The 13,117-nt window shown below is 41.0% G+C and overlaps 2 protein-coding genes across 2 annotated transcripts; both read left to right on the top strand.

Moving 5' to 3' along the window:
- The first annotated feature begins 43 nt into the window (after positions 1 to 43).
- fam110a (family with sequence similarity 110 member A) lies at positions 44 to 3,261 on the top strand. The gene is made up of 2 exons (XM_046057441.1): positions 44 to 190; positions 1,422 to 3,261. Exon 2 carries the CDS (start codon positions 1,603 to 1,605, stop codon positions 2,875 to 2,877), a length of 1,275 nt encoding a protein of 424 aa, XP_045913397.1. The 5' UTR covers positions 44 to 190; positions 1,422 to 1,602; the 3' UTR covers positions 2,878 to 3,261.
- A 106-nt stretch (positions 3,262 to 3,367) lies between these two features.
- mfsd2al2 (major facilitator superfamily domain containing 2a-like 2) lies at positions 3,368 to 12,152 on the top strand. Its single transcript, XM_046055503.1, has 15 exons — positions 3,368 to 4,463; positions 4,581 to 4,630; positions 5,296 to 5,415; positions 5,535 to 5,659; positions 5,760 to 5,892; positions 7,280 to 7,358; positions 7,487 to 7,644; positions 9,082 to 9,172; positions 9,421 to 9,542; positions 9,718 to 9,801; positions 9,960 to 10,043; positions 10,135 to 10,247; positions 10,484 to 10,627; positions 10,704 to 10,871; positions 11,866 to 12,152. The coding sequence occupies exons 1-15, from the start codon at positions 4,163 to 4,165 to the stop codon at positions 12,143 to 12,145; spliced, it is 2,052 nt and encodes a 683-aa protein (XP_045911459.1). The 5' UTR covers positions 3,368 to 4,162; the 3' UTR covers positions 12,146 to 12,152.
- Positions 12,153 to 13,117: the final 965 nt, after the last annotated feature.

Below are 13,117 nucleotides of genomic sequence, written 5' to 3'. Positions count from 1 at the left end.
AAGAGAGTGACTGGGCCAATCAGCGAGAGTGGGCGGGCTCAGGAGGAGCACACATGAGTTGTCAAACAGGTTTGTCTTTTGCTGCTTTCAAACCCATTCACACATTCTCATCAGCAGGACAGCACTGTGTTCACTGGGGCTAAAACTAGAAACCCAGGAGAGGGTCAGGAGATCAACCAAGACCGTCAAGGTGAGTCTTTCTGTAGAAATGCCTAAAGACAAACAAACAGCTAACCTACACCTACAATACAAGTAGGCCTGTGCTTGTCAGGGCAAGACTAGTATGTAGGCCTTGAGTATATGTGGGACTTTTGTCTTTGTTTACCTGTCCCTTTATGTTTATGTTTCATTTGTCTTTGGCATCCGGCTTCGCTCCATGTTTGTCATTTACTCTCAACAACAGAACAAGCCAGCACTTGACTCATAAACACTAAATTAGTGGCTCTAGTTTTGTTTGTCTGACCCACCTCTTGACATTCCTCTTTGGGTTGTAATGCCACCTTAATGATATATATCACGGTGCTGGTTGCCTTTACTTGTAAAGGGAGACAACTTTGTCTTTGTAAAGTTGGGGAAAGATCTGTAGACTTTGAGGCAGGTAAGAATGGAGGTACAGAAAATGTAACAGCTCTGTCAGGAGTTTGGCCTGGCTCAAACAGGAATGGCAAATACGTAGAGAATGTGACTGGCAGTTGCAGATTGTTCAAGTTGCATATTGCAGACACACACATTATCTTAAGTATATACAAAAGTGTAGAAAGAGTGTCTGTATTTATCAAGCTACTATTACCCTCACTGCAGTCTGAGGCTTTTAACTGTACACAAAGTGGGATGGGTTAACAGATGCTAAGTTGAGCCTCTTTGTTTTCATTAGATTTAACCTACAGAAGCTTGTATTTCAGGAAGAAATCCACTACAAACCATGGCAACTCGCTGCTTTATTTAAAGAGGAGTCATTGTTCCCGTAGCAGCTGTTGGTGTGAGTGTGATCTGCTCTGTATTGCCTCTAGACAATAGGTTGTTGATAGCTGCCCTGATGCACCTCCCCATCACCCCTCACACACACACACACACACACACACACACACACACACACACACTTCCGGCACTCTTCACAGGCCTTCTACTGACTGAAAATGAAGTGTCAGTTTTATTGTGTGTTTGTCTGCCAAGAGATGGATGACTGAGTAATTGTAAGAGTGTGATTGGCTGCGGTCTTAAAGAAAGACGAGGGTTTATGGGTGTAGGGTCTTTGTGGAGTTGGCTGTGTCTTGTCTGTGTTAAGAGTACTAAAAGTGTCTGACGAAGAGATGCTTGCTTGTCTTTTAAGGTAAATATTTTCACTGACTGTCCATTTGAGTTCTTTATTGAGCTGTCTTTCCTTCACACGCTCTCCTGATGGATGTGTCTCTCTTCCACAGGTCCAAATGTCAAGGAGCTAGAGTTGAACTGTGATGCTGAGGTTACATCTCTTCAAAAATGGGATGAGGCTGATCATTATAGGCATAAATACAGGATAACCGTATATATTTTTTTCAAGGTGGCCGAAGAGAAAGCTGTAAACAGGAAGTGCATACGAACAGGTACTGCTAGTTGTACAAAATGCCTTTGGAGACTCTCCAAGCCTCAGTGAGGCAACCGGCGAGGACAGCTGTAGCTGCTACGCCACCACGCTTACGACCCAAGGGGCCAGTGGGGCCGGACTATTTCCGGCGGTTCCCGGCGGCAGCCACCAGACCAAAGCAGAGTGCAGTTGAAAGGCTGGAAGCAGACAAGGCTAAATATGTCAAGAGTCCGGTGGCTCTTGCTAAACAGCAGCCAGTCGGGCCCCCAGACATGCGGAAGCCTCTGCTAAACCCCGGCACTGCTCTGCGGCCCACCAGGAGGACACCAACCCAAACAAAAACAAAGCAGGAGGAAGTCCAATTCAACTTGGAGCATCTGAGTAACCTGATCAGTGGTATGAATGATGGGCCCCAGTCCAGTGCTACTTTTGTTCCAGAGGCCAGTAAAGTTCCTGATCGTGTCCCCACTTCACACAGCTCTCCTTGCCCCACACCTGCAGGGGCACAACAGAAAAAGGAGAGACCATGTCCACCTCCCCGTCCTGACTGGTCTAGTCCAGCTAAGGTGAGATTAAAAGCCTCTGGACCGGCCAAGGTAGAGAATCCTGGCTCACCTGGGTCTCCAGCTGCTGGGGCTGTGCGCAGAGTGGATGTCATGCCTCAGGCCAGCCCTGGGAAGACCCCCTGCAGACTACCTCAGTATATCCGGCAGCCCCTCCAGCCCATACCTTTACATTCCCAGTCTCCACTCCGCCCGGCTACTTCACACCTGCGTCTCTTTCACCCCAGAACAAAAACAGGTCCTTCTCCTCTGAACCCTGTTGTTGCTCCATCTAAACCTGACAATCCTCCCTCACCTCCAACTGGAACCCCCGTCCCTGATCCCCCCAGCCTCCCTGTTTTCCCTCCTCCCTCCCCAGCAATTACACGTTTATCTTCCTCCAGTTCCAGAAAACGCCCCTCTCTGACCCGGTCTAAATCGGACATGAGCGACCGGTACTCCCGAGCCGGGACAGAGCTGGAGCGCTTCTTCAACCTGTGTGGTTTGGACCCTGCAGACCTGCAGGAGCTGACTGAATCTAGTTCTGACATTGTGTCCATGGCCCGTTTCCGCAGTGTGAGTGCTCCAGGGTCTGAGTGTGCAGGCTCCGGAGGAGAGAGTGAAGACGATGAGGGGGAGGAGGATGCTGGCAATGCTGCAGGGCGTGTTCCCTACGGTGTTTCTGTCATTGAGAGAAACGCAAGAGTGATTAAATGGCTGTATGGACTCCGTCATGACAAGGACAATGCAAGTCAGAGCACCAATTTATAGGATGGTGTTAAATGGCCAATAAGTTTAAAACACAAGTATAAATTTAATTTTGTCAAAGTTGCATAACAGATGGAGTGATGGGATCCTGTGATTAAACTGAGGTATGTGATGTGATGACATATAGTGATGGATGCAATTTGTCTGCCAAGTAATTAATTAAGTTTCATTTGGTTCCCTTGTTTGTTTTGACTGGATTTTTTGTTGTCTTTCATTTTTATTTTACAAAATTTGAAATTTGGAAAACAGAGCGAGAAAACTTTCCTTTTTTTGGTTATTTTTACTTACTTAAATATTCTTTTGTGTGTGTCTCATAAGGCTCATGTGTCATCCGGTCATATTCTGAGTCCGTAAATGGACATCATTAAAGAGTTAATGGTGCAAGCATCTTGGTTGGTACTTTGTGGTTTATTCTAGAGTTTAACCCAACAGTGATAAATTGGATACATAGGTCCATATTATAGGTCCATATGAAGGTATGTAATGTGTCAAAGACTATTCTTCCTTTTGCTGATCATGAAATTGCTGATCGACAGGTTCATTTGATGGAGGATTAAGTTTCCCTGCTGTTCCACAAGAGGTCAGAGCAGTCCAAACTGACACTTTGTTCTGTACTATCAGTGTATGAATATCACTGATTTCTTACCAATGAAAACAGTGACCTTTCATAGTAGGAACTCTTTTGTTTTGTTTTGTTTTTTTTTGAGAAAATATTCACACCTTTGTATTTCAATGTGTATCTTGTTGTTTAATCATGAACTTGGTGAAATTACTAGAAAGCTAGTGAAAATCATAAACATCAAGAAGAGCAGATAGTATGGTTCTAGTTAGTGGCATCTTACCAGTAGAACCAGCAGGATGTGATGGAACTGGCCTCCCATAAAACAGATGTGGGACAAAATGTAAAAAAAGAGTATGCTTTGATAAACATGCATGACTTTCTATCTATTTATCTTAACGTATCTGTAGAGTTCACATGATAAAAAGCAAAAGCAGCCAAAGTCAATTAAAGGCACATTTATGATTAATATTCCTCATTAACAAATCTAATTATTTCAAGGAACACATACATAATAAACTTTGTTGTTGAGCCAGTTCATTCATTCGTACTGTGAGCAGGTGGGCTGGATAAGAGTGCCTCACTTTCACAGAAGAAGGAGTTGTTCAACCAGATTTCAGTGTTCAATACAACTGTGTGTCGGTGGAGAGCTATTGTTGTCTAATAGACGCAGTGGAAGATTGTAACTGACGGTCCCCATGTGGAGTTATTCTTACCTAACTTCAAAGGATGAGTTGTCTTAAGAATTTTACAAATCGAGTCCAGACATTAAAGAATCAGTTATTAAAACAGACTGCAGACAGAAACTCATGCAGCGAAGGTCAACAGACGGTAAGTTTTCCAAATGAAATATATGTTTCTCTTTTTGCACTCATATTCAAAACAGGACAGGAAAATATTAATATTTTCAGTGTAGATTTTGTACTAGTCGTTTGCAATTCCTCAGCTAACATTATTGTTTCATGTAATTCTCTCTCAGATGTGGATTATGCTAATACTACTACAATTCTCTGGATTGTTTTGACGCATTGTTAGAAACAAGAGCAATTTTGAGAGCAGGTGACACAAAACACGAAAACTGAAAAACAGAAAAATCTCAAAGAGGTGTTCTCAAAACCCTTATAATAACTGTCAAAATCACATACAGGTGTCTACAACCTAAATACTACTATAATGACAAACTTCATTTTAAAAACAGTGTGTCAAATTTAACTTTCAGTCATTTAGTGATAATTCACAAAAATAAAATTAAGTAAAATTTGCCTGTAATTTACATTGGGGTCATGGACTTGAATCCACATCACCTATTATTCTTCCAGGTAAGACACCATGGTTTGATTTTGTTTGGTTTGCAAACAAATGGCTGCACTAAAACCACCCTGTAAAGATACTCTGTCACAAGTAAAAGCCTTTAAAATGTTATTTAAGTAAAAATATATACCTTAAGCAGTACCTTAATACCTTAAGAAGTACTATCAGGAAATCTACTTAAAGTATAGAAAGAAAAATGACCGTTTTGACTGTTATACTATTATATATTATTTGATAATTACTACTCATGCATTAATGCAAAAAACGGATTATTACTGTTGGTTGAGGTGGAGCAAATTTTGAACAATTTTTTATAAGACTGTGACTAATGATTATTTTTATTATGAATTAATTGGCTGATTATTTTCTTCATTAATCGATTGATTGATTGTTTTAAAAAGGCTGTCTTTAAAAAAAAGATGTGCTGTCACAATTACCTGTAAAATTGTACAATTGTACAAACCTCAACATCATTAAAAATAAATGTATTATTATTTATTAAAAACATTTCCCTCCACCTTCCTGTCTGCTCTTCTCTCTGGTCTTCACAGGGGTTGGGGGGGATTCCTCTGGCCAGGAAGATGTGTTATGCTGTGGGTGGGGTCCCATATCAGATTACCAGAATAGCTATAAGTGTTTCCATGCAGATTTTCCTTCTGGATCTTGTGCAGGTAATGGTTAAAGATGTCTTCACAAACAGTGGCTTACAAAAATGACCACTGATCTGTATTCCTTCTGATATGTACTTATCTTAATTTCAAAATAAAGTATCTCAGTTAGTATTTCACAGATGGAGGCCTTCTATGTTTCCATGATTTTGTTTGTGAGTCATGCCTGGGATGCTGTGACTGACCCTCTGGTTGGATATCTGGTGAGCCGCAGTAACTGGACACCCATCGGCAAACTAACTCCATGGTTGGTTGGTGGCCACATGTTTAACACGCTTCATCTTGAATTAGGCTATGATGCATCCTCTGGCGCGTATTCAACAGAGCTAACACTGTGTATCTCCCAGGCTAGTTCTTTCCACTCCGTTTGGTGTCCTGTCCTATCTGCTGCTGTGGTTTGTGCCACAGGGTTCAATGTCTCAGGATCTCTGTGTGCTGTGGTTCCTCACAGCAACCTGCTTGTTCGAGACCCTCATGAGTGTAAGTCAGTGTTAAGTGTTACAGGCTCTTCTTGCTCTTTTCCCCCATTTGGTACCCAGTGCTGGAAATGTTCATTTACACCTTAACTAAAATATTGTACTTTTTACTCCACTACATTTATCTGACAGCTCCAGTTACTTTTCAGATTCAGATTTTATATTAAAAATAACATGATACACTTTTAAAATGCAATACAATTGCAAAAAAGCAGTGTCTACTTGGGGCCCCTTGTCACCGGTATCAGATGTCTATAAGTGGTTAGCAGTTCACCTCTTAACTTCTCAGATGGTTTTATTTCAATACGTGTTAGCGGTGCAACAGCAATATTTCACCAAAAAGTTAAAGATTAGAAAGAAGTCCAAAAACTTAATTAGTTTTCATAACTTTGTTCTTTCTTTATTTCCTTTCCTGTTAATCATCTCAGATCCCTCCGATTTATGTTTTGGTTCTTTGGAGGGGCCACTGGACTGAACTAGCTACAAGTATATAAAGTAGTTCAAACTAGCTCCACCTCAAGTATTAACAGTGAAATGCTACTTACACATAATGCATCAGTATTAACAAGCTAATAATATCAGATAGTAATAATATATCAAGTAATTGTACTTTCAATACTTTAAGCACATCTTCCTAAAACTTTTGAATACATGTCTGTGAAGGTTGTCAGTCATCCACATCAAAGTTATCCAAGGAAGGTTAAAATCAAGTGCAACTGGACTTGGTTGAAGATTCTCCAAGACGTATGAGGGACAAAAAAAGTCTGTCTAATGGACCACCATATGCATATCTTAGACAGAGAGGACAGATGGTTTGGAAGAGGTGTAAAGGAAGCCATTTACACCCTGGTTCAGAAGCCGTCGCTTAACAGAGGAGGAGGTCTACGCCATCACTTATCCCCAACTTACAATGCTGTCCTTTCTTTTGGGCACAGGTGAGGATGCCAACGATGGTCGTTCAGACTTGGCCTCAGTTGGCTCCAACTATCATAACAACTCTCATCACAAACCAGTGGTATCGAGCATCTTGACAACAATCCCATAGAGGTTAAATAGCTGAGTTTCCCTACCAGCCAGTCAGAACTGAAGAAGTTGAGTATCTTCAACCAAGTCCAGTTGCCCTTCATTTTAACCTTTCATGGATAATTTTGAATACAGGACTTGTACTTTTTGTTAAGTAAAGTTTGTGAGTACTCCTACCACTACTGCTGATACAAATTTCTTTATCGTGTGCCTAAATCAACTTTCACTACAGTCGTGTTTCTTCATCTTCCTCATCTCACTATTGCTGCTGCCATTTTGCTCCAAGCTGTGTCACCATGGCTACTGGGTTTCACGCCGCACACGTGGTGTCATTTGGCATTAAGTTTTCCCCTGTCGTCCATTAACAGTGCTACAACGTTCCTTACCTCTCACTCAACATGTTCCTGGGGGGAGATCACAGGGACAGAGACTCTGCCACAGCCTACAGTAAGAGTAGCCTACCAGCACGTACACCCACATCTCAGATCCTTATTCGCAGGTCAGGTCAATATGTAGACCAGGATTTCCCTCACACTCCTTGTCCCCTTCTCTGCCCCTCTGTCCTTCTTTGGCAGGGATGAGTGTGGAGATGGTGGCGATGCTGTTGGCTTCGGTAATTCAAGGTCAAGTTGTAGCTGTGTACAACACAGAAAAACAAGAGGCCTGCCAACATCTGGACCATGAAACACCTCAAAGCACATCTTTACCAAATACTGCATCTCTTCCAGAAACAGTAAATACAGCACTTAAAGTGTTAAAAAAGAAAAGTGGTCACTCTAGCTGGGAAACACTCACATTTCAGTCTAGCAGCATTGCTTTGGCATTGTACCCACATGGTCCCAGGGATATCTGGTTACCCTGTAATTTAGTGTTCTTAGCTCAACATCTTAGCTCGGCATTGTTGTGTGTTCATTTGTGTATGTGTGTGTGTGTGTGTGTGTGTTCTCAGATTTTGTTGTTATTACACAACTACAGTGTTGCGGGGACAGATTAGATTTAATAGAATAGGATAACCTAAGTGTTTTTGTAACACATGCACCATTACAATTATTTTAAACTAGGTAAGTTATAAAGGGGGATTCAGACCATATCAGACCAGACTAAATGAAAATTTTAGCATTTTAGATCATATTCACTTTCTTGCCCAGGGTGAGATGAGAATATTTATACTATTCTTATTTCTTTACATTAAATTAGCTTATCCTAGCACGAGAACTGGAGCTAGCCCAGCTCCACAGGTAATAAAACCCACCTACCGGCACCTGTTGAACCCACTAATTAACACATTATAACTAGCTTGTTTGTGCTGGTAGGCTGATTTTGTTACCTACAAACAGAGTCAGGCTAGCTGCTTACCCTTTTATATAGCCTATGTGTTTTCCCCAGTTCTTATGCTAATAACCTAACCGTCTCTAGCTGCAGCTTCCTAAGTATTTCCCATGTGGTGTCCGAACAATAATGCTGCAATGATGTGTTGAGAAGAAATCCGCTTGACACTGTTCTTGATCATAAAAGTTTATTACATCAAGGAGTTCAGCATCAATTACAAGCTCTGCAGCAGCTTGGAGAGTGACCCAGCCCGATGACCACTCTGTCTCTCTGTACATAAAACACAGCTTATATAGGACGTGTTTAGGCATCTGTTAGACACCATATAAGGGTCTGAGTCTGCAAACTAAGGCACCAATCCATATAAGGGCACAGTTCTATAGGATATGTGTAGGCATCTGTTAGACACCATATAAGGGTCTGAGTCTGCAAACTAAGGCACTAATCCATATAAGGGCACAGTTCTATAGGATAAGTGCATCTGTAGGGTCCGAGTCTCCACCTAACCACTGCCCTCTGCTCTCCCCTTAAAAGGTCACTAATCCTCTACCCAGCTGCCACAGTGCTATGTTAAACTGTTATGCGTCAAATGCACATATGTTATACACCACACCCAAAAGCTGAAATTATCATTAATAGTCATGAAAGTGTTGGTAATTATGCTATAAAACAATACTTTGTAGAGGAATAACGCTACAGGCTAACTTAAATGTATGAACATGACATAGCCAAATAGAATAATACAAGTGGAAGCAAAAAAGACAGTTTACTTGTATTTGCTGGCAGCATAATTGTGCTTGATTTAACTTTAGATGTTCAATGGGTGTATTTTTGCCTCCAGCAAAAGGCTTTTCTGACCTCAGCTCTGGTCATGGGCGCCTTGTTTTTCCTCTGCAGCCTGGTTCTCTTCCTGGGAGTGAAGGAGCAGAAGGGTGAGTCATTCAGAAGTGCCCAATGGTCACCGGCCAGCATGTCAATCAGAGAATCTGACTCATCTGTTACAACAAGAAGTTTATAGGTCTGGCAGGCAAATTCAGATGACTCTGTTCCATTACAATAGGATACTCATGAGAGCCTTGTATGCCAAATGCTATGCTAAAATTCATCTCAAGTGTGAATTGTGTGTATTTCTGGTATTTCACTGCCCTTCCTTGATATCTCATTTTGGTTTTACTTTTAGCCCCTCTCTGCTCTGATGACAGAGTACGACCGTCCTATCTGAATTCGCTAAAGATGCTGATATGTCACATGCCTTACCAACGACTGGTGCTTGGTTTTGTGTTCAGTGCACTTGCATTTCAGGTATAGTTTGAGTTCACAGTAATCAACTCTGACTCAGCACAGAGGCATTCATAAAATAATAATCAGTGCATAATTATTTTTGCACTTTTCCATTTTTTATTTGGTCTTGTGCTTTTAAAAGTGATGCATGTTTATCAAAGCATAATTCATTTTTACTTTTCGTCCCATATCTCAGATGTCCTTGGGTAATTTTGCACTTTTTTGCAGTCATGCAGCTGGGCTTGGAGCCCAGTTCCAGCACCTCCTACTGGTTCTTCTGGTAAGATGCAACTCACTAGAATCACACATTCTGCTCACCAATATATTTACTGTATAAATGCAACATTTCAGTAGCCTTCTAAGGATATGACAAAGTGCATGATTAAAAGACAATACACATTTAGAATTTCTTATGAAACTGTCTCAATATTTCCACAGACTGCCGCCTCAATAGCAGTCCCTCTGTGGCAAACAGTTCTTCTGAGAATAGGAAAAAAGGCCACAGTTTTCATCGGACTATCAGTAAGAAATCACACTCACTGAATGAAAAGAGTAAATTTTCCACACCTTCAATCTCCTCCTTACCTGTGAGGCATGTTTACATCTCTCTCAGCTCTTCATCCCAGCAGTGATTATAGTTGCCTGTGTTCCCGGTAACCTGCCAGTCTTCATGACTATGTGCATTCTGATGGGATTCAGTGTGGCGACCTTATTTTTGCTACCCTGGTGAGTCAGCTCTCAGATAGGACACAAAGTTCTCAGTCTTTTCCAACACCCCTGTCAGATCTAATCAGTGTCAGAACCGAATGCAGTGCACATGAATCATTCACATCGCCTCTTCCTGTCCCTGGCCAGTGATTAACATTCTTGCAATCTATTTTGTTTACTGGTCAGTTCACCTCATCTAAATTGACATGTGGTTTTATTATGTGATGTGTCTGCTTGTTCTGTATCTGCTACAGGTCTATGCTCCCAGATGTGGTGGAGGATTTTGCTGTGAGACATCCCGCCTGCAAAGACCTGGAGCCTCTGTTTTTCTCCTGTTATGCCTTCTGCAGCAAGCTGGCGGGAGGCCTGTCTGTTGGGATCTCAACCATGACATTACAGTGAGCCAATCATCCGTCTACTCACTTTATGTTATGTGTGTACTTCTGTCAGTGTGTCACATTTTGTTTTCTGCAGGTTTGTGGGCTACAGAGCGGGTGCATGTAACCATGGTGACGGAGTGGTGACGGCTTTGATTGTGCTGTTCTCACCAGTTCCTATTGCACTTCTGCTGATAGGAATGGTCTTTTTTCGCTCCTACCCAATCAATGAGAGGCTGCTCTGGGAACAACTGACCACAGTCTAGTAAGTGGCCTTTTTGGGTGAATTATCCTCTCCAGAGAGGAAGCCACTAATTGTTCCTGACATGTCATCTTTAAAGCTGCTGTATTTAAGAGTTTTTAAAATAACAAATGTAACAACAATGTGAAAAGGGGTCACTAGTAGTGATGAACCTACAGAGAATTATCACCTGAATCTGCTGCTCCCCTTGGCTTTACAGAGATTTTTTAGAGTTTAAGCTGATTCTCATAGTGTAGTTTTTAGCTGGAGCAGGCAGCTGTTTTCAACGAAAAAGCTCTTAAAAACACAATGCAAACTACCTGCTCAGCACCAAGCAGCAGAGAGACACAGGTAGGGACACACTGGTGAACATAGTGGAGCATTTAGCAGCTAAAGAGTCAGGTATTTCCCTCTTGATTTGGTGGTGACCAAAGACAGAGCTAAAAGAAAGTGAACTTTGGACTTCCATTCATCAGGCGTCCAGAGACATGACTCCTACAGAATGATAATGTTGCTCTGTAACTGCCCCAAAAAAAGATGCAGATTTAAGTTCACAGTCAGAGGTCGAGATCTAAGATAGAAGCCTGATCATATCTAGCTGTGAAGCTATTTTCCAAAACTTTGGATCATTGTTTTGTTTGCATATGTTAGCCTTACTACTGCACTACAAGTCAAGGGAATAATAAATTAGATATAATTAGATTAACAATTGATTATCTTAAAGACCAGAAACAGGGTGAAATTGCAAACATGGCATTGTCCAAAGTTTAAAAATACACTTACCACCATCTCTAAAGCCTAACATGTTCAATCTTGTTTGTTTAATCTGTGCAAAAAAATGGAAGTAGCCTATTAAGTAGTTATAATAATAACTAAGTTTATTATCATAGCCGTTTTCCAAAACATAACCAATGTATCAGATTACTGTACATGTCCACTAAAACAAGTTTAACATGCATACATGTTTGAATTAAATGGCAGTTACTGTTATTTTTCTTTTAATTCTTTTTTATTCTAGCCCAGAATCTTCATCAGCCTCATCAGACCCAAGAGAAAATGCAGAGCAGCAAACAATTTTGCAGCAGACCCATGCTGGTGTGATATCAACTTCACATTGTAACACAATGTCAAATAGCACATTGAAGTCATCTGTCCTTTCAAAGGCAGCAAAGAGCCCTTCTGAAGAATACAGCAGGCCTAAATCAGTTGTCCAGTCAAATGTAAATCCTCAGTGTCATAAGCAGAGACTCAGCCCTTACCAGCACGCTGGAGAAGATACACTGGATAAGTTTTTCTGAGAATGAACCTGGCCCTAGCATGTCAGATGTGAGATCCAAAGTGTCTTGGGTATAGTCAGACACCTTTAAGAAATAGTTTGACATGTTGGTAGGTAGGCCTTTTGAATTTGTTGATGAGAGTTCTCATGTCTGAGTGCTAAATATAAAGCTACAGCCAGCCGCTTAGCTTAGCATAGCATAAAGTCTGGAAACAGGGAAAGAGCTGGCCTAGCCTTGTCCAACGTATTCTTGCTGTGAATAATTTTCCCATAAATATTCCCACCAGAGAATTTTTACTTTTGTAAATTGCATCACATATGTCTTCACAGCCGTCCTTTTTCAATTGTTCCGATTAATTTGATTTTATTATTTGTTTCTAAAATGTTGTTTGTTTTGGAAAGGATGCTTTTGCTGCCCTTGTGATTTAGATTGACTGGAAGTAACAGTTGCTTCTAAAATGTAAGTAGCCTACTCTTGTTGTAAATGCCATACGTGCTTGAAAGTTGCATGAAGAGCTCTCTATTTTTAACACTACTCTTGTAAATTTCCTGTGCTTGCATTCACACTCTGCAAATGTTATGCACCTGTACTTGCTCAAATAAATAACTTTTGTCAGGAGTCATTCCTCAGTACATTTTCATCAGCTGTCATCAGGAAGCAACACAGTTTAAAAATACTGGCAAAAATATTGGTTTGATGGATGTGTCACGAAAATAAGGCTGTAAAATACATATGGATGATACATTATACATACATAAAGTACAGACATGATACATGTGATGCTCTCATTACTTCATGTAGTTGAAGGTCTTGGCCTGGCCTGCAAGTGGGTCAGTTTTTTTCAAACTTTCAAACACTTTATGTATGCTAATTTCCAGTTTTACATCCAGATAAAGTGGTTTTAACCTGTTTAAATGGTTAGCTTGTTTACCAACTGTTTGATCGCCTGACAGCTCATGTTATTTTCCCCCATCAAACGTTCCCAGATCTCAG

Source organism: Micropterus dolomieu, linkage group LG08, assembly GCF_021292245.1.
Source record: "Micropterus dolomieu isolate WLL.071019.BEF.003 ecotype Adirondacks linkage group LG08, ASM2129224v1, whole genome shotgun sequence".
Taxonomy (NCBI): Eukaryota; Metazoa; Chordata; class Actinopteri; order Centrarchiformes; family Centrarchidae; genus Micropterus; species Micropterus dolomieu.
The sequence above is the reverse complement of the archived record's forward strand: the minus strand, read 5'-3'. Positions and strand labels throughout refer to the sequence as shown.

Excerpts from the sequence above, each read along its gene's own strand:
- fam110a (XM_046057441.1), top strand. The coding sequence starts at position 1,603 with ATGCCTTTGGAGACTCTCCAAGCCTCAGTGAGGCAACCGGCGAGGACA.
- mfsd2al2 (XM_046055503.1), top strand. The coding sequence starts at position 4,163 with ATGAGTTGTCTTAAGAATTTTACAAATCGAGTCCAGACATTAAAGAAT. Across the intron at positions 5,660-5,759 it reads ATCGGCAAACTAACTCCATG|GCTAGTTCTTTCCACTCCGT; the intron begins GTTGGTTGGTGG and ends TGTATCTCCCAG. Across the intron at positions 9,802-9,959 it reads ACCTCCTACTGGTTCTTCTG|ACTGCCGCCTCAATAGCAGT; the intron begins GTAAGATGCAAC and ends ATATTTCCACAG.